General features: G+C 39.5%; 1 protein-coding gene across 1 annotated transcript in view; it reads right to left on the bottom strand.

Moving 5' to 3' along the window:
• The window catches only part of LGR5 (leucine rich repeat containing G protein-coupled receptor 5), a 91,765-nt gene that overhangs the window by 20,701 nt on the left and 49,230 nt on the right, over positions 1–21,834 (bottom strand). Inside the window, exons 3-6 of the mRNA XM_068401096.1 lie at positions 18,168–18,239; positions 16,477–16,548; positions 4,494–4,709; positions 1,674–1,745 (exon numbers count right to left, since the gene is read on the bottom strand). Of these exons, the coding sequence (XP_068257197.1) occupies positions 1,674–1,745; positions 4,494–4,709; positions 16,477–16,548; positions 18,168–18,239 (432 nt within the window). The remainder of the gene's footprint in view (positions 1–1,673; positions 1,746–4,493; positions 4,710–16,476; positions 16,549–18,167; positions 18,240–21,834) is intronic.

Raw genomic sequence — 21,834 nt, 5'->3', positions numbered from 1 at the left:
ACAGGCAAAACACAAATCACCATTTACAATAGACTGAAATTGAAATAGTATCAGGCTGAAGTAACGCAGGCAGGAAACTGCTGTCTTAACTCAACAAGGCTTTCCTTCCTGCTTGTAAATCTCTTCCTCCTGCTTATTGACAAAAAGATATTACAGGCATGTACGGTTTGGTTTTGCCCTCCAGTGATATGTGATTTCCAGACAAATGATGCAAACAAATTATCTTAAAACCGGTGTCCATCATTTACATGGAGATCTCTTTAGATTATCTTGAAACTATCCGGAAACCAGTCTATACTGTATGCAATTACTGTGCTTGAGGCAAGTGCTACATTCTCCTATTGCAGTGAAGTGACTGCACCTACACTTATTCCCAGGTTCCTGACTGTCCTCTGTGTTTCCATCTCTCTCATGCCAGGTGGCTGGGACTGTGTTTGCAATTACTTATTCCATTGTTCTGTTTTTCCCCATTTTTGACCAAGTGCCATGTGAATCTCACTTAAAAAAACAAAACAAACGATTACATTTGCCTTCTCCCTTTCCCGTCCCCCTTTCCGGTGCTACACTAAGGGACTTCCTCTCAACTCACAGCCGGCTAAAAGTCAAAATTGTAAAATTGCAATTCAGTGCCAAGGGATCAATGTAATCAAAACTAGGGATAAAAAAAAAAAAAGCCCAAAACTTCTTGCTTTCTGATCTTAATGAAACATGAAAGTGAGCAGTACATAGTTCTGTGGATGTGAAAGCAAACAATCACCTTTAGATTAGCGTTATTCACATTTGAAACTTTGTTTATTTGTTCCTCATAACAGGCCTTTTAGCCTCTGTCCTGGTTGGGTGAAATATTTAAAATCCCTGAAAATGACATAGCTGACTGTGGCAGGTGCCAAGGGGAAAGATATGCAAGGTTTTACTATCCCTGTAGCATTTCTGGGGTCTGTGGTCTACTCTAGCAGACAACATCTTTATGAGACTAACTCTGTAGCGACATATTTTGTGCTAACCATCAGCACTGCGTTCCTGTTTGGGGTTCTGTAGTATTATTTTTTGTTAGAAAACTCAAGAAAATTTGAATTGGTCTGAACAGAGCTATGGTGAAAACTTGAGGAAATTTCAATATTTACCAGCGCTATTCTTCGTCAGAGCTCTTTAAAGAAAAAAACTTGGATACAACTGAAACATTCCTCTTCCCCCCTTGTAAAACACATGCCTAATTTGGCCAGCTGGCACTTTTGCTTTTTCCATGGGTAAAAAAATAAAACCATCTAATTTTATAACCCTTCTCTATGGTGAGACAGTTTCTTAATGTTAAAGCTTTTCATTGTGACAATTTCCCAATCTAGCTACTAGCTTTATTGATTAAACAACACAAATAAATAGTATTAAACCAGGCAAACATAATTGTTCATGAGTAGCCACTTCTTTTTCAATGCTCAGTACAGTTTTCAACTGTCCTTCAAACAATTTATCAATTGACAATGCTTATTAAAAAGGCAAACTGATTTTATAGTCAAAAATAGGATCTGCTACATAGAGTCATTGTAAACCATCACTTAGATCCTGTAGCGATTAGGTAAGCCAAAAACCACATTTGGCTTTTAGACTATTTTTATTCTTTCAGAATATTAATTGAAACACTGGAAAAAAAGGGAACAAATAAGAGGTCAACTCACAAAGTCTCTAGGCTGTGGAGCCCATCAAAGCATTTCTTTCCCAGGGAGTAGATTCTATTGTTATGGAGATGTCTGAAGGGGAACATTAAGCACACAGTCAGGAAAGCACACTGCACACAGTGGACTTAAGCAAAACATTTTGATGGTTAAATCAAATGAAACTTATTTTCAGGCATGCATTGATTACATGCAAGTCATGCTTTTGCAGGAGCATGTATAAGAGGCACCTTTGCTGCCCTCCTCCCTTTCTCCTGATAGCTCCCTACCCATGCAGACTTCCACTGGTTTCATAGAAGGCATTTGTTTTAAAAACACCTAGATTGTGTAAAAAGGGTGTATACTGGAATTCCAGGTTGGAGTTTGCATATTGAATATTGGGAAATTGTAGACATATTCTCACTGGTGGTTAATTAACATGTTGCCTTAAAAACTGTGTGTGGGGTGTGTATTTGGAAGATGTATATTCGAGGGTGTTGGAGGGTATGGCACTGAACAGGAGCAGGTGAGGAGATGGATAATACAGCAGACAGGAAAGGGGCATTAGGTTTGCAGAGTGAAAGAAGACACAAGCCATAGCTTCACTGAGATGAGTAAACTAATTGATCTTAAAAGTGCTGTAACTTGCCTTCCTTTGAAACTATAAAAATCAACAACTACTTTCTCAGATGTTTAGCAATTTAAAGTAATTTTGTTATATATTTCAACCAACTCCCCTGCACGAAGGCTCAGAGTGCTGCCTATTTCTAAGTCTTTTAGACTGCCATGGAAAAAATCTACTCTGTGTGAAGCTCATTAATGTGAGTAGATACAAGTTGGAGCCACTTCAGGTTGTTTTTTAAAAAGGACGCCTTTTTCCCAGCAGATTTTTCTTTTTGTTTTATTCTTGACACTCTACCCCTATAGTGGAGGGAAACTACAGGAGTAGCACTTTAAAAGAAAAGAAGGGCTTTGAATGAGGGGCTGCCAGGCACTTTCCCTTCAATGCTTCATTCTGCTCTGAAAAAAATGTTAAAGATCAGAGGCTCTTTGAACGTTCTGCAGAACCTACAGAAATTGAATCTACCTGTCCATAAAAGGCAGGGATTCTGGTATCAAAATGCAAATATTCTGTGCATTTTTCCTTTCCTAGGAAGAAACCTCATCAACTTTTTTTTTTTTTGATGACTACACTGACCTTTAATGCTTTAGTTAGCATGAAGAGCACATCTCCAAATTACAATTATCTTTGTATCTTTAACGACAGAGCTTCAAACCTGTTTCAACTGACCATGCATTTTTGCACTGAGTTGAAAATTTGCCAGACTGTATAGAGTAGCAAACAAAAGAAAGCAGAACCACACTCAAAGATTTTTATGAGCCAAAAATATCAGATGTTGTAGACCATGAGGAATGATTTAATCATTAATGAATATGAAGCCCAGAAGAACAGAAATAAGCAAGGCATATCTGAAATGAGGGAACCTAACTGAGCAGAAGCAATCAGGATATGAAAAGAAATAATTTTCTCCTGCATTTCTTAACTGACCTCTTATCACTATATTTCTGGTAGGCATCTAGAGAACAACATTCAGTACAGTCTCTTGTCTTTAGCATTACTGAGATAAGCCTAGAAGCTCAGTCTAATGACAAGTCCATCCACTCTTTAACTTGAATGGGATTGATACTTAACAGAAGGCAAAGATTCTGTGGCACAAGGCAGCTGTTAACCCCCATTTTTGGTGCCCTATATGCTTATATGAATATATTAAGCACTAGGCAGAGATGGTGATTATAACTGTCAATAAAGAACCCTGGCATGTGCCAGGTTCAACGCTTACACTGGGGCTAGAATATGCTAAAATATGTTAAGTGTCTTACAGACTATGCTTTCAGACAGCTTGTAAAGCTTGAATATATTATTCTCTCTTTAATAATGCTAACATTTTCCTAAGTATCCTAAAATAACTTCTCCACCTCAGTTCTCCTCCTCAGTTTCTCCAACCAGTCTAGAATTTTTTCCACTTGGTACATTCCCAGAAGATAAAAAGCTGAAACTGCGCTCCACAGTGTACCTTCCAGATTTTGGTGCAAGCTACGTGTGTTTCATTTAGTTGAACTGGTATGCAAACATAACAAAATACAAAACTACATATACTTTCTATGAAGGGAAATGCATACTTTTTCTACTGGACAGCATTCTTTCCAAGTCACCCAGAAAGCTTTCAGTTCATTTCCTGTTTCTAATCTTCCCTCATTCAGCCTTAGAGGGCACACAATTCATCTCTTCCTGTTTGTTTTGCTGACCAGATAGGGTGATTTTTTAATTCCCTTACACAGTTCTTTACTGGAGATGGAAACTTTTAAGCTAGATCAAAACAAGTGATTTAGCAAATCCAGTTTAACTGTAGGAAGATGTAAAAAAAATCTGTTTCTCCAAGAGAATTTTTTAAAATTTTGGTTTGTAGTACATATACAACACAGAAAATTTATATTTCAAAAAGAACATTTTCTGCACAAACAAAATTGACCTCTTGGTAAAGGAATATCTCTAAGCCTAGTGCAAATGTAGAAGGGAAACTGCAGATTTATAGCCCAAGATATCAATTTAATATTAAGACCGTAAGACAAAACAGATGTTTAATGTATACACCTATTTAATGTATTTACCTATTTACCTATCGTTTACCAACTGGGGAGGGATTAGGGCAATGTTTAATTATTAAAGGTTGTCTCAAGCAATATGTAAATTAAACATTGCATCTTCAAGTAATTTATCACAAAGAGGTCAAAGCCCTGCAAAGAAGCGAAGATTGTGTCTAAAAAGCAATCAATAAAACTTACAGAACTACCAAACTAGAGAGGTTTCCAAAAGCATAGTCTGGTATGTAATGAATTTTATTCAGTGCCAATGTCATTGCCTGAAGTGCTGGTAAACTTCTAAAAGCTTGGACGGGAATTTCTGTCAAAGAATTATCATCTAGCCACAGGTGTCTAAGGGAGACCAAGCCATTGAAGCAGTTGGGGGGCACGTAGTTGATGTGGTTGGCATCCAGACGTCTAGGAGAAAAAGAAATAGAGGACATTGACTCTGAGAAAAGAACAGTGGACTTACTTACTTACACAATGGATATCAGAAGTTATCACCAAGAACACAGCCCCAAACGATGGACATGGGTTGCCACATCCATTTTTCAATTCCTGGAGATTTTACATTTCCATCTTGCTTGCAACTTCACCCCTGAGACCTCACGTTGTGTTTACAAGTCTCCTCGTCAGCTGGCTCTCTGCAGACAGCTCTCCTTTGGAGCCATCAACTCACTGAGAGCACACACTGACCGTTTTTTGAGCAGAGACTCTCTACAGACTGGGTATGAATTTATTTCCTTTCCCAATTATTTGAAAGTATAGAATAAAAAAGTGCAGGAAACTCAGCCAGAGATTCTCTTTCAGAACCTATAAGTCACCAAGCTGCAAGATGATTTGGGTTTCCATACACTAGACACCCATTCGAAGAGCCAAAAATAAAACTCACTTCTGAGTCTCTGTTCCCATTTCACCTTTTCTTAAATATTGTTTATTCCAATGATTCTACTGAGCACTGAAGTTCACATTTTTTAGTAGTGGAGCAAAATGTTTTTTAAATAGAGATGTGATGTATTTATTTTGAAAAAGAAGTTATTAAATACACTTCAGTTGTTGCAGAGCCAACAGAGGGAGCTCAACTGCACATCGTACCTCTTCAGAGTGATATCTTGCTCTCACACTTGTGTAAATAAGGACTAAATCTACTGAACCTTTTGCAGATGTGGTGCTAGAAATATTACGACATATATTCCTTGGCTTTTGCTTTTGCTCTGTTTTGCTTTCCCACTGTGATGCTTTCAGGGAAAGATTTAAAAGTGTGCTTCAGATTTCTGAAACTTTGTGAAACATCCAGATGGTGATTTGTACTCCGATACACTTTTTCTGCTTTTAATGTGTTGTAGTAACTTGTACCTTGTTCAGAACATGAAAGCCACGCTCTAAAACTTTTCTTGAAGATGTCTGTACAGAGGAGTAATTAAGTGAATGGTGAAACAGAAATAAATTTAAATAGATGTTCGAAAACACTGCAGAACAAACAGCCACACCCAGGGTACAAAGAAGTAATTCCATACAACCTAAAGTCAGTCTGTTTGAGAGAAATGCAATACTCTTTGTGGCGGGCATACTAATCTCTTTATTTAAAGCTGCTTCCTGGTTTACAGCCATGTAAAATGTCAGGTCCATTCTATCTCCTGCTCCATGCTGCTCCTGCCTACTGCAGGAGAACAAATAATGACCGCTGAGACTCCGTGCCAGGCTGGCAAATAACTGAGACAAGGTCAGTTGGAACAAATTTATACAGTTCAGTGTCAAAGCCCTTGTACAATTAGATTTTCAATATAATAACTGACATGGCAGGCAGCAGAGACAGAGCTTCCAAAATAACTCAAGGGTCTGTCAACAAATGGGTGAGGCTGGAAATGTTTAGAAATACTCATGCTGTACCTCCCCCATTCCCCAGGCAACAACCATGCTACGCCTGTGTTTTCAAATAAGGTATAACTTGAATGAGTAGATGAGGTTTCTTTGTGTTCAGTCAGAAGAAAATTCCTTCCCTGGGTGATGCTGGTATGTAAACTAAGAAGTTACAGTTGCCTTAGTTTGACAGTTACACTGATTAAAGAATGGAGGCTTTATTCAAACTAAATGTGTTACTGTATTACAGTTAACATCTTGTTCAATACGAAGCCTGCCTGTGCAGCTCTGACGTCCCCGTTGACTCCACAGGAGTTACTCACAGGATGCCTGGCTGTGTGGTAAAGCCAACAGTCAGTTGTTTGTATGTGATCCTGTGGCTGAAATGGCAATATTTCTGCTGTCATCGGTGAGACCTGGATTTTTATCTTACCAATACTTGGTAGCAAATCAAGGAACTGATTTTTTTTATAGCTGAAGTTTCCAAATATAAACCCATCACTGGCTACGTAAACAAAATAATACAACACAGAAAGAAAAACAGGACTGCTGTAATATAAATGAAATTCTAGGTAGTTGAATTAGTGTTTAAACAAAGCCTGGAAGAAATCAAGAAACTACAATGATTTTTGTTGCAGGTTCTATAACTGGATTACATATCCTGCAAGTGCTCATAAGAAGTACTGCCTCAAGTGCTCTTTTGTTATCTAATCTTTTTAAAATTTCCATGTACCATTTTCCCTCTTGCAGATATTAAAAGGTTTCAGCAGTGGTTATGTTTCCTGTCATACTGTAGGTAATGCACACTGGTGTATAAAGCATTGATCAAAATCACTGTTTTCAGCCAATCGTTTTACATGTGTTGATCAAAGTTTTGGCACTTCCAGAACTAAACCCATTAACTCACAAACATGACCCTATTTGTAATTGAAAATATATAGATAACATGTGGTGAGTTTGAAAGCTGCTATTATATTCCAGAGAGAGTCAATTTAGGGAAACAGAAATGCTTGATCTTTTCTGATAGGCAGCATACAAATAAAGCAGCCAGTATAAAATTCACCATGAACTCACTTAAAATGTCCAAACCTTTCAAAGCAAATGCTTGAGCTATGTGGACTGTATCCCACTGGTGTTTCCTGTGACATACTGTGAATGCTATGACCAAGTGCATAAATTATGAGAAGATATTATTCACATAGAATTGTAAACAGCAGTCAGTATTGGTACTATAAAATGGGTAAAGGTAGATGTTTGAAAAAGATTTGATTTGCATTTTTTGATCAATTCAATATGACTGGATACTTAGTTTTACACCACTGGTAGGTTTCTAAGGGAATATCTTTTTTTTTCCTTTTTCTGAGTCTTCTCTCAAGAGCAAGCCCAGCTACAACCTGAATGTATCTTGTGATCAATAAATTCCTTAGTCATTCCTTAGTCATTCTCCCCCCTGAAATACACAGCTGTTACATGGGTTGCCTCTTCTTGCAATGGATGAGGGCTTGAATACAATGAAGGGACCGGAGAAGAGGAGAGCCACAAAGACAGATAAAGAAGTCAAAGACAAAATGTTTCTTCTAAACATTTAAGTTTAAAATAGGAGAGGTAAAACCAAATGAAAAGGGGCTGTATGTAACAGGCAGGGGAGGCAGAGAAGTGAGAGCACATGAGGATTGATTTTGGGCATGGTGGATTAAAGAAGGGATGTACTCCTCCCTCTCCTACCACGTTCCTCTTCTCCTGACCTAGCTCTGTTATGCAGGGAGCCACGACCAAGCCTCGCCACAAGTTATGGGGCAATGATGGACACGGGTTGGGGACAGAGCCTGTCTGGGGAGGGTATAATCGGTAGGAGAGGGTCACCTGCAGCCCCACCATCCTTGCCAGCATGTGGTGACACAGACCCTCTCAAGGAAAGCCTCATTTGAGTAATGGCAAGTGACATCAAAACTGGTTCTGAAAAGTGGATGTAATGAAAATATAGCTGGCTATTGTGAGCCATGTTTTTCAGTCATGGCCCTTTACGCAGGATATCCCCTTCAGTCCACAGGGGAAAATGCTAGGACTATTGTAAAAGCTTAATGACAACACACCAGCACAGCAGTTCCCACAGCTCACTTTCAGCTCTGCCCTCGTATGGGCTTCTACAGGACTAATACAAAGAACCCTGTGTGGCAACAGCAAGACCAAAAAATAAAAGTCACAAGTCACAGTTTAGGAGCATTTGTTTCTGTCTCACTGCTCAGTTTTACATGAGGAGGTCTCTGTAGCTCTGGGAGTTTCAACCCTTAGTGTTTTTCTTCATAGCCAAGCAACCTGCATTCAAGACAGTGGGCCAGGATGCTAGCACATTGCATAAAGCACAAAACAGCCAGTTGCAATGCTATGTTCACACAAAGATTGTCTCTGATACTGGGCACCCTCAATCCCCACAGCTGGGAAAAAGTGGGGGCCAGCAGGAGTTGTTGGGTTATCCTAGGAATCTGGCTGCAGACTCAGATCAGGAGTCCACAGCTAGACCAGCACATTTGGTGGGGCTGGGAATGCTCCCAAGTCCTGCAGCCAACCAGCTCAGATTGGCCCGCGCTACACTAGTGACTTCTCCAAACAAGGTGGCTGTATGCAGAGCGCCTTCTGGGGACGGTCCCAGGGGCAGGCGAACTGCCAGTTGGCCCCCGGGAACAGTTCAGGCAACTGTTAGTTGGCATGGGTCAAAAGTGTGCCAAGGACCCTGTTAACAGTCCAGCAGGACAGACGGTCATGGCCGGTGCCTGGGAACACTCTGAAGCACTGTTTGCTTTGCTAGGCTGGCTGTAGCCACAGTCTGTCACTGTATGGTGCCCAGAAGGATCTCCTCGGAAATCTAGTGTGAGCCCCTGTACCGCTAACCACTCCAACAGCGGCTTCTTGTCTTCCTCCCACATACGGTATACGTCCTGGTGGGCTTCAGCCATGCAGGATGATTTTTGGCTAGCAGTTCTGAGGTTGAGAAATTTATCTGTCCCTTACAAATGTGATTGAAAAAACCCTCTTCTGAGATTACTCAGAAGCCAGAAAAGACTCAGATGCCTAGTAGCTTCTACTGGATGAAAGAAAACATCACCCAGTGGCCCCAAATTGCTGATCTAGTTCAGCCTATTTGCACCTCAATTTGAAAGCAACTGGCCCTACAGCTGGTTAAGTTAAGGACTGCACCCCAAAAAAATAGTAGCATATGCATTTTAGGGAACCTTGCACCTCTAGCTTCCTTCCAGCTGCTTATCAAGCTAGAAAAGTGTCTGTGACTGAGAGGGGTGGTCTGATATTGTACTAGTGGTCCATGTTTCAGTCACTTTTCTGTTACCCAGTGTGCCCCAGGGCTCTACTGGCTCAGAGGGTTAAGACGTGCAAAAAAACGAGGAGACTGCAATGGTGAGTTTTGAGACATCTTTGCGTATGTGTACAGACACGTGCATGGGTACATACAACCTTGATTTAAACTGTGGGAAATTCCTCCTCAGGGAGTTTGTAGGTACCTGTTGAGGTACTGGGTTTCCTAAGAAGGATAATGCCTTCTGTAGGCTTCATTATCATGGGGTGTGACATGGAAAACCACAACTAAAGCTCCCGTCTTTTCATGGAAACAGTTCTCTTGGGAGAATATGATTTCATCAAAGTTGTTTCATCTTTTAACTAAAAATCAGGATTATTACCACAAGCATCAAAACGGAAAAAAATTGTTTAAAGTTAACATTTGTGAAAAAAATGCTTTTTAATTTCAGGCCTGAACTGGAAGCATTTCAGAACTCTGTGCCCTCAAAGCCTTCAACTCTATGTTCAGATTAAGAATGGAAACTTCTTTTGAAATATCAAATATTTGGAGGAGTAAGGAGAAGATGAAAAATCCATTTCCTGACCTGTTCTGGCCAGGCAATTATTAAGAACAGCCAAGATGAATTCTAGACAATCTTTTATGTAAAACTCAGTGTGACCATCAGGTGCTCCACAAATACCGAAATATCTCAAAAATAAAATTTAAGCAATTTACAAGTTCTGTTAGGAAATTTAAAACAAATTTCATTGATGCTATTTTCTTATCTTGTTACTTGTAAAGTCCAATTAACTTGCTTCCGTAATTCCAACTTTGCAGATTGTCAAGGGAGAAAAGATGGTTTATTTTTTCCCGCTATCAACTGTTTCCAGCGCTTTGGAAGAGGGGCTGTGTTATATTCTGCCCTATTTTCTAGTATTAAAGTAAAAGTCTTCTTAAATTTTACAGAAACACAAGCAGGTGATACAATAAATAACTCTTGCTTTTAAATGTCCTTCATGACTGGTTTGGCACAGGCAGTGAGATAGATAGCACCCGATCTGTTCTTGATTTTGACTGTTTCTGTGTCTGACAACGCAGTTAAAACTGCTCATTAACAGTGACGTCTAAACAAGAAAATAAACAGGGAGTGAAGTTTCATCTATAGAATTCACTGCAAAGGGCTGTATTACAGTAGTTCGAATAAGAGAATAGCAGAAGCTTTGCTTTTCCACCAGCAGTGCCAATTATGCTTTTCTCCTTTATTTACCAACATTCGCAAATGGAGATCTGCAGCTTATCGGTTGCTAGTAACATAAAATTTGTATTAACACATTCAAGGAAAAAAAACCAAACAAACTGATATGTCATTGACTGCTTTACCAATCCCTTCTTGTTCAAAAATACTTAAATTATATGCCAATTCTGGTACGTAAAGGATGTCATTAGAAATGACAAGACAATTACACTAACGAAAAAAAGATACCTATTTAAACAAATACATACATCAAATGAAAAAAACTGGACAGAAAACAAGCTGTTGATTAATAACGATATTTGAAAAACAAATCAATATACATATGTAAAAGGTTTTTGGACTATGCAGGTATATTCAAAATCACTAAAAGGCTTCTTGAGAAGAATGGAGACATTTAAAAGCAGAATGGAGACATTGATGCTGTGGGAAACACAAAATCCAGAGACCATCTGCTTATAGTTGGTTCTAAAGAAATACATTTGCTCAAGGTGAGTAACAGGGAAGAGAGCATTCAAGTGACACTTCAAGCCGTGCTGCCAAGATCTAAGTTGTGACACATCAGTCATTGTGTGTTCCTCTCTTTCAATCATGGTACCTGCGAATATATTTTCCTCTTTTTGGCTTAATGGAAATAAATGCCATTTGAATTGTTAGGACTAGCAACCCACATACTTTGCATTCACACTAGATTTCAGAGGAAAATTATAGCCCAAATAACAAGTTGAAGACATCCTTCTGCTGAACTTGGAGATCAAAACCACATCTCAAAATCAACATGTTCTGGTTACTTCCTTAAATCCTCCTGCCACAAAGGGAACTGGAGTCCTGCACAACCATTGAGTGCAGCCCTCGGCAAATTTGCAGATGGCACCAAGCTGGGTGGGAGTGTCGATCTGCTGGAGGGTAGGAAGGCCCTACAGAGGGATCTGGACAGGTTAGATAGATGGGCCGAGACCAACGGCATGAGGTTCAACAAGAACAAGTGCCGGGTCTTACACTTAGGCCACAACAACCCCATGCAGCGCTACAGGCTGGGGGAAGAGTGGTTAGAAAGCGGCCCGGTGGAAAGACACCTGGGGTGCTGATCGACAGCCGGCTAAACATGAGCCAGCAGTGTGCCCAGGTGGCCAAGAAGGCCAATGGCATCCTGGCCTCTATTAGGAATAGTGTAGCCAGCCGGTCTAGGGAAGTGATCGTCCCTCTATACTCGGCACTGGTGAGGCCGCATCTTGAGTACCGTGTCCAGTTCTGGGCCCCGCACTTCAAGAAAGATGTTGAGGTGTTGGAGCGAGTCCAGAGGAGGGCGACCAAGCTGGTGAAGGGTCTGGAGGGTCTGACCTACGAGGAACGCTGAGGGAGCTGGGGTTGTTTAGCCTGGAGAAGAGGAGGCTCAGAGGTGACCTTATTGCAGTCTACAACTACCTGAAGGGAGGTTGTAGTGAAGTGGGAGTTGGCCTCTTCTCCCGGGCAATTAGCGATAGGAGAAGAGGACACAGCCTCAAGCTTCGCCAGGGGAGGTTCAGGTTGGACATTAGGAAGAATTTCTTCTCAGAAAGGGTTACTAGACATTGGAATGGGCTGCCCAGGGAGGTGGTGGAGTCACCATCTCTGGATGTGTTTAAGAAAAGACTGGACATGGCATTTAGTGCCATGGTCTAGTTGACAGGGTGGTGTCAGGGCAACGGTTGGACTCAGTGATCCCTGAGGTCTCTTCCAACCTGGTTGGTTGGTTGGTAGATTCTGTGATTCTGTGATCGTTGTCCAAGCTCTGGTAGCTGAACTCATTTATTAATCAAAGTAGCACATCACTGTTGTTGACTATTGAACTACGAAGACTTTAATAAAATTGGAGAAGATTTTAATATTGTTAAATCTTACTTTTTGCTTCAGTGACAGAAAAAAACACATTGTTGTTTGTTTGTCTTGAGACAACAGTATAAAGGTTTTCTCATAGATTTTTGCTGTTGAAGATGAAATTCACAAATCTTAGGGTTTTTTGGTTATTTCTTTGGTTCCTATAATGTCTACTGTCTGAAGAAGACTGATCTATTCTAGGGGTAGGTCAAGTCTTAAGAAATTTATGAATATTTATCACTCAAACTTGTCAGGCCATTCCGCATGCCAGTAATACTACAACTTGCACAAGGAAGTGGAAGAAATTGTTGCTCGTTCCTGCAATACATCAGTACTTGTTCTGTGTGCCACAGGCCATTTAACATCAGTTAATGTATCTATCAATATTGACACCTGTACTGTCATTTCTGAGCCTGGAACTAGATAATCAGGAGAGCATATCATCCAGAAATACCTTTTTGTGCAAAACTTTGTGATGAATTTGCATTACAAGTGAACATGGAAAACTTGTGTGTCCATATATATACCCATATATTGTGCATGCACACGCACAGACAATTATATAAGTATACTTATATAACAATCATTTTAACATAAACCTCTTCACATTGATTAAGGTAGCAAGGCAGTTAGTACGGCTTGCCCCTCTACATGACTGCTTTTCTTGAGTAAAACCACAAAAGGCAAAGATTTGAGTCTTGTCACCAGTTTTCAGTTTTTCATATCTATACTAACCTAAAGCAAAGGGTTAATGAGGCTTCTACAAATCATGCCACCTGCACAGTTAAACATAATAAATACAAGAAGTTGCTATCTTATAGGAATTGCCTTTGTGAATGCTTTTAACCGCTTAATTACACTCTTGAAAAGACTCCTCCTATTTCAAAGGTTTCAAGGAATAATTCCTATTGTAAATCAGAAACCAATGTAAGAACCACTTCATGAACAGAAAATTCCTAGACTGTATGAAACAAGAAATTGAATCTGTGCACACCTTTATCTGACAGGCACAACCCAGTTTAAGCAAACAAAAGAATAATAGTTTTCTTTTCCTCAAAGAGGTCTCTCTTGCTGGTGATCACCTTTCAGGTGATAGTAGCTTTTCTGTACAAACCCATATCATTCCATCTTGGGTCTGCTACACAGCTGTCCAAAGGTTTCTACTGACCACTCCTATTCTCCCTCTGTTTTAATTCTGTCACAAAATATCGGTCCTTTCCATAGACTGCACAAACTGTGTTTGCTTTGCTGCTTCTACTTCACCCAAGGAAAAAAATATTTGCAACAAAGCCTAAGTGAGACTGTCATTTTGTTTAGAAACAACGCTGAAAATTCAAGTCTCTTTTCACAGCAACAAAGGAACTCTTGTTTGCTTGGCTTATCGTGTTTTGGTCCAGAATGTGTATAGAGTGATGTGATCTCAGCAAGATTTTTTGTTTGTTTACCAGAAAGAAAATCTAATATAGTCACTAGACCAGCATTTTCTCATGACTTTTTCAAAGATCAAAGGAAAGAACTGTAACCTCAAAAGTATATGGCTGAGATATTTCAGTCTGTGTCTGGTCAATAAAGAAAAAAGGCACTGACCAAATAACAATTATAAGATAATTAATACTTAGGGCTGTTTCACCTTTAGAAACCTTAACGAATGCTTTGTATATTAAGGACGTAAATGTTGTTCAAGACGGACATAAGAACCTGGGAGCTAATACAGTATAATGTGTGTCTGTATAGTGGTAAGTTACACACAGATGACATAATTTTGCTGGAAATCAATTAATTTCATTAATTCTGTCTTCATATTTTGGCTGAATTGAATGTATGTAAAAGATGTTAACCTTCTGGTGGAACTTCTTTATACACAAAAAAGGAAGAGACCATGTTCAACACAGTACATTTCTCAACCAATACATCTTAGCTCTAACCAGACTGGATAGCTTGGTACAGATGATCACTCTATCCTTGTCATTGTCAGACTTTTACCAGTGATGCTGGTGATTAGTGCACACTGTAGCAATGTTTTTTGTGATAGTTATTGGAACTTCCAGACTGACTTCCACATTTGGATCTTGGAACTTTTTAGGAAAATAATTTTATTTCAAAGTAATTCTGTGAAAATATAAGGTGGTCAACTAAAGCACAGAGAAGAGTCAGCTGACATTTTACTCTGTCCAAAGAACCTGCCTGCCTATCTTCAATCACCTAGGTGTTTTATGCTGCACATTCAAAATCAGTAGATATATTAGAAAATTTAGTCCTTTTTTTTTTTGTATCAGGTGACAATGGAATTATGTGAATAATTCAGAAACATACTCTATTTACTGTGTCCTGTGTTGAGACAGCAAGAGTGGCCTTGCGGTGGCAAAATGTGAACTGCAAGTGCAGCAGAAGGAACTCATGATACTCAATTGACTGAACAAGAACATGGCAGATGAATTTCAGTATAGACAGGTGTCAAGTGAGGCACTTAGGGAAAAGGCAATTCAAACTTTACGTGACAAACTCTTGAGGAGCTACTAACATGCTAGAAAAAGGTCCTGCAGTTGTAATAAGTACGAAAATAACAGCTCAGTGTTCAGTAAAGGTTAAAAAAATTAAGCAAAACAAAGTTTGGGGAGTTAGTAGGAAAGCAAACAAAAAAGCACCCATAGTTCCCCTCTATAAATCCATGGTGTGCAAACACTTTAAACATGTTGTGCAGGTCTGATCCCTCCTTAACTTGTCTCAAATCAAATAGACGAGAACTGAAAAACGTTCAATAAGAGTGACAAGGTTGACCACAGAAAAGGAATAGCTCCCACATGAGAAAAAATCCTAACAGCCTACGTCTGAAAAAGATGACTAATGGAGATATGACAGAGGTCTATAAAATCTGGTGTACATCAATAAGGAACAGCTGTTTCCACTTTCTTCTGATGCCGCACTTAGGGGACATCAAATGCGGTGGGAAGTTCCAAGTAAATAACAGGAGGTACTTCACCATGCCACTCCGGGCTAGCTGATCAGCAGATATGCTGCCACAAAAAATCATGAGTGTTACATTGGCTCAAAAAGCAATGGTACAAACTCACAGAAGAAAAATTTTTAAGAGCTATTAAACTCAAAGAAGCCACAATAGGCTCAGTGAGTCCCTGAGTGCAAACCTCCATCAGCTGGGACAGTTTACCAAAGGAGTATTATTATATTCTTTGCCTGACCTTCTAGGTTTCCTTTGGCGTCTGCTGTTGAAGACTGGATGCTCGGGTAGGTCAGCTTTTAGCACAACCTGGTACAACCATCCTTATGTTACGGTGCAGAAGCACATCAAAATAATTTCATTCATACCACAAAGCAGCCAATCCTCACTCCTGGTCTAGCAGTTCTGGCAGGAGTTCTGTTAAAACTGAAGCTCGTGGACTGAGTCAGCACAGCACAGTCAAGAACTATAAATACAGAGACCTGCCTGAAGCACAGAATATAATTAAGCATCCTCTAGTACACTTTGTTTCTTGCGTTAATAGTGTTTTCCCTGCTGCTTAAAAAGAAAAAAATTACACCAAATGAAAAAAACCAAGGGAGTCCTTTGGGATTCTTTCTTTTCCCCTATAAAGAATCTTAACAAGAAATCATGGGAAAGACCAGTGCTCAAGGGACCATATTATTCTTGAGAGACAGAATGCATTGCAGGGCAAGGAGTGTCTTCTCAGACATTGAACCAGTTTATAACACTGCAAAGAAGCTGCCAGTGTCATGAAATTACTGGAATGAAATCAGTCACTTTTGATGTTTAATTGAGAGTACAACTCTCTTGAAAAGCAGCTCAAAGAGAGTTAAAAGAAAAAGTTGATTCAGCACATTATTAAGTGATATTAACAGGTAATTAACAGGTAATCATATATTATTGACCATGCAATGTTACAAGTTGATTTATCAAGTATACTCACAGAGACTGCAGGCTGTGCAAGTTCTGGAGTGCTTCAGTAGGAACCTGGCGTAGTTGATTGTTCTGCAGCATCCTACATTTTGAGTAGCAGAAAAAACAGAATCAACACAGTAAAGATATTTTCTTTCTATGGTCAATTTTCTTCCAAGCTTACCTCCTTTGCACTGGTTTTGCTTCAAGATCACAAACGAAGGAAAGCTACACAAATACTCCGTTCCCCTACCCCTGTCAAATGCCAATTCTCTTCAAAGCAAACAAATACCTGTAGCACATTAGCTTTGTTAATAGCTACACATCAGCTTTGAGCAGGATTTTCAAAGCAGCTGAGGAAGTTCGTTAAAAGAATAAATACAATTTGCTTTCAATAGGGCTTGAGCTCCTAATTGCCTCCAGTGATTCTGAAATTGACATCCTCATGTACTGATTTCATTTTCCTTCTGAAGTGCTTCAGCTTCTTATGCTTCAGCTTCTTATTCTGATAAAGCTGTGAAGGACTGACTCTTGAAATGCTTACTCAGGAAAATGCTACTATGGCAAACAGAACTTTTAACTGTACGAGGAGTTTATGATTTGCTTTGAATAAAATTTTATCTCTATAAAAACTGCTGAATTTTTCCTAATAAAATAAATTTTCTCAAATGGAATGTTGCTACTAATGACCTGACACATTTCTGAAATATCACACCATTTAGCTTGCAAAGATTGAAAAATCACTTTTCATTCCAAAAGAATCTTTTCCTCACTTTGAACCGCCTAATATCCTTGTTTGGACCAACTCCTACATATATACAAGGATTCTGTGTGGGTAAAACTGAACTAGTACATGCTGCCTTCAAAATGAGGCATACTCGATGGGACATTGTAAATGAAATCATTTTTGGCAAGCCTAAATCTCCTTAGGCCCAAGAGCTACAGCTGGCCGACTTCAGAGTAGATGGAGTGGGAAGCTCTTTATACTTCTTTCCCACTTATGTATTTTTTTCAGTAGAGCTTTGTATACTCTTACAGTAGCATCTGGCTTGGCTTGACGCTGCCTAGGAGGTTGGCGTTCTTGCTAGTGATACAGTTTCTGTGAACTTTACATAGGCAAAGATCCCCTCTAGTATAAATATTGTGAGATGTGGCCTGTTAATAATTTTAGTAACTATACGTACTGTCTTATTATTCAAAATAATACAGGCTTTTGTCATATTTTTTATAATTTATCTTATAGTAATTATATTGTGAAGAACAAGATATGAAATACAAACTGCATTTTAAATTATAGGGTGTCCTACAATAATGGTTTTCCCCCCTGGCTCTCAAGAAAAGGAGATGGCAATTTACCCCCAGTTTTGTGTGATCGTGAAAAGTCCACTAAGAATTTTAGACTTGAAATCAGAACTTTTGAGACAATTAAAGAAACTATTAACTGAACCAATTTTTACCTTTGATATTGTACAGAGACATATACTTGATGAGCAAGTTGCTTTTAGAATGTCATTAATGTTTTCCAACCTTTGTGTTTAGGATATTTTCTATATGAAAAAACAAAGATTTAATGTATTTCATATGTATCTTCACTTCAACTGAATTGTTCAAAATGAACTGATCAAAATATGTAATTTACTTGATCAAAACTTCACTGGTTAATTAGTTCCCTGGGGCATTTAGGAAATCAGAAATATATCAAACGACACACAGTTTACTTACAGCACTTTAAGACTGAAAAGGCCAGCAAATGCTCCCTTAGGAATGTATGTCAAGCCATTTCCTGCAAGACGTCTGCAAAGTTTGAAAAAGGAAAAGAAAAAGAGTGAATACTTTTTCTCTTCATGTGGAATTAATTTGGTTGTTAAAAAGTGCAACACAGCTATGTCTGAGCGACTGATGCCAGAGGCAGTAGTTTAAGAGCCTTGTTTTGTCATTAATATACTTTTAAAAGAAAAAAAAAAAAGAGAAACCCTTAACTCTACAGTTGATTTACTGACAGCTGGACTGCAGAGACAAAATGCAAATTCATTGCAAATCGAGCTTATGGTTTAGCATGCACATTGAATTCTTCATATTGTTCTTTTTAAGGATTACAACAATCTCAGCAACTAAAATACAGATATACTGACAACAGTTAGAGTCACTGGATTTACAGGCATGCACTTTTGGAATTGTGCACATTTATGTGTCTGTGCACATTTAATTAATTTGCACTAATATCAAAATATATACACATAGTAATGACCACAGTTCATTTTAAAATAACTACGCCTAAAACTGCCATACTGGTGGAATCATAGTTTTCCCTGTAAGCAGATGTGTAATAGGTTGGCATAAAGTGTATTTGCTAAAATTTGTAGGGCTTTTTTCCCTACTTCTATTGCATCTTCCTTCTCAGAACCCCTGAAAGTATTTTACAGACCTAGGTAAGTACAGCAAATACGTCTGTAAAGCGCAGACAAAAAAAGAATGCATTCTGCTAGGTTTGTGCCTAGGAAAAAGATCATGTATTTGATGTGAAATAATTGCATTTCTGTGTTCCCCATCAGTGCAACTCCAGAGCATCTTGCATTTAGCCTCCTGACATCTCAGTTCAGCATGAATGTGCTATGATACCTGTACCCTAGCTGGAAAACTGATTGGTAGGGGTCTGATTCCCAGTCAAGTTACTCTGTGTCAGTAGAGCCACAATGTCTGCTCTTAGCTGGCAACAGCCTAAGTGGAATTGGTGTTTCCCATCAGCTAAGATACTGCACACGAAAATTGCAGACAGTTACCACAGACCAGCTGATGTGATAACAGAGCTGACATTTGATTTGGCCTCTGGAAAGGAAAGACCACAGGACTAGATCCAGAAAATGCGTTAGGTACCAAGCTGCCAGAGAGGAGCCTACAGCACTGAAGTAGGCACCAGAGTTGCCAATACTGTTCACGGAAAAGGCCAGGTGCTTATGACTGCAGTCCCAAAGATCCAGCACTGACTGGCCCTTAAACGTTGTCTTCCTTTGGAGTTTAGCTGCCTCAAGCTAACTACAGGGTCCTGAGCACACCTTCTCTCTAGACATCTCTTTCATACAGAAAATAAAAGTTTGTCCATAACAAAAGAAAACATGGTTCTAGATCCCAGCTCCTAAGACTTTTCAGGCATTGTCGATTTATGGAAAAGGCTCTTCCCTGTACAAACACACCTCCTGAGTGACATGACTTGTAACTCTGAGCAAGTGGCTCTTCCTCTCTCTGTTGAATGAATTTAATTGTGCTCTGCAGAGGCGCTCAGCTTCAGACAGAGCTGCTGAGCTTGTCTCTCACTTTGGAGTACACTGGACTCTGATGTTCAGACATCTGAGAACTGGGCATGTGCACCTGATGAGTGAACCAAACCTGGCTCACTCTTGCTCCAAGGTGAGGCACTCACTGGCTGAGCCTATTTTTTTTTCAGATATGTGAGGGGCTGCTTCAGCTTTCATTTTCAGTGAAAATGGCAATGAGTTTTGGGTTGTTGCTGGATGAAGCAGGTTAGGCACTCCAGACTGGGTCCCTGAAAGTAAATGCTATTTGTGGATCACTGACTAGTAGAGGCTCAGGACCTACCTAATACTGAGCTCAGTTTATGATATGATTTTTTGGAAAGACTAAAGACTGCTTCACCCCCACAGCACCCTTTTGCTCTGTTATTTTACTGACATGACTGGACATGAGTCTGGACACGAGCCTGGCATGAACCAGAAAGTGAGGAGTCTGCAAAACTCTACTGAAAAAAACAGTAGGTACAGATATTGAGGTTTTCACTTACAGCTATAAGCTACTGCTTTGAGTGTCATATGGAAAGCTTGATAAAGAGCAGAGGACTAAACCCACATGCCTAAAGACTCAAGCTGGTGCTCTGTCAGGCCACCATCCTTTTTAAGAGTAACTGTGTTGCGGTAATATTCACGATTGCCTCAATACAAACTACCAAAAGCACTACATGTTCATACCACCTGTTTGAACTGGAATACTCTTCATAAAATGGGCTAGGTGAGAAAATCAGACCTGTTTAAGAGCTCCTGGAGAAGGACTCTGGCAATTACCAAGCCTGCTCCTCCCTTTTGAATATGCAGGACTGCGGCAACTTAATTGGCACACTATGCAGCTTCAAAGTTTTGTTTTAATGTGTAATACTCACTTTTCCCAGCTTCAGAGTATCATCATGGCTTTCAGTGGTAAGCCTTAATGTTTGGCATTTTTTGAAAATGGACTGTCATAATTTTAAAGACATTTTTATGGTGCCTGTAATGTATACCTAATATATTTAGAAAGAAATACCTAAGCATAGAGACACACCTGCACACGTACATGCCACATGTCTCACTGACATTCAAGATGGTTTTAGTGAGACTGCACTGCACTGTGCTGTATTTGAGCTAGTCTCTGATGGCTAAAACTTCTCCATGTAACTTTTTTCCCTGTTCCTTTTGTGGCCAGGTTTTCTGTGAAACTGTCTTCAGGAGAAGATTTGCCAGAATAAACTGTTGTCATTCTGACTGTAAGGTCCATTTGAATCACCTGGTCACCCACAATATACCACCCTAAGAGCCTGTCTCCTCCGCATGGCCCCAGCTCCCACACCTTTTAGAGGAATATCCAGAGCCGACAGAGAGTTGTAAGTGAGGGATGCTGAGCCATGTTCCTGAGCCGTTCTGAGTGATAGTTACCCGTCCTCTTAAACCGAGATGTAATTTTTTCCTCTTTTTTTTTTTTTTTTTGTTTGCGATTCCAACCCTTGTTTTATGTGCTACTTGTTTTCCGTTTGGATCATAACTTCTCAATTATTAAATATGCCTTTTACAAATACTTTAGAGAGATGAAACCACATGTTAATCTTCTTTTTGGTAGACACACCTTCTGCATTTACTCCTTATGAGTTTTTCAAACCTCAGGTCATTCTTAAGTTTTGCTTTGAATATTTTTCATTTTGGAAAGAGCTCTCACTAATTTTGCAGACAGTGATCAATACTAACTTATATGACACTCCTCTGCTTAGGCAGCAGCAGATCACGCTCATCATGTATAGCCCTACATATTTCAGTGGAGGGCTACATCAAATGTATCACAAAGGCCAAAATACATGTATTTCCATGCAGTTCTCTCACCAAACAAACTGACAATGTCAGAAAAGGTAGACATCTGGCAACAATTATTTTCTATGTAATGATGTTGTCTGACCTTCAGTCACCATACCATATTAAATTCTTTCTCGTGATGCCCTTTTCATGATTTTCTGTGGAACCAACTTCAGGCAAACCACCTATCTATTCCCAAGACGCTCCATGAGACCACTTCTGAACACTGGCACAACAGTAGCATCTTCCCAGGCCTTTGGAATTCCCCAGCATTGCGGTATTTG

This window comes from Nyctibius grandis, chromosome 5, assembly GCF_013368605.1.
Source record: "Nyctibius grandis isolate bNycGra1 chromosome 5, bNycGra1.pri, whole genome shotgun sequence".
In the NCBI taxonomy this organism is placed as follows: Eukaryota; Metazoa; Chordata; class Aves; order Nyctibiiformes; family Nyctibiidae; genus Nyctibius; species Nyctibius grandis.
This window is presented reverse-complemented; position numbering and strand designations above follow the sequence as displayed.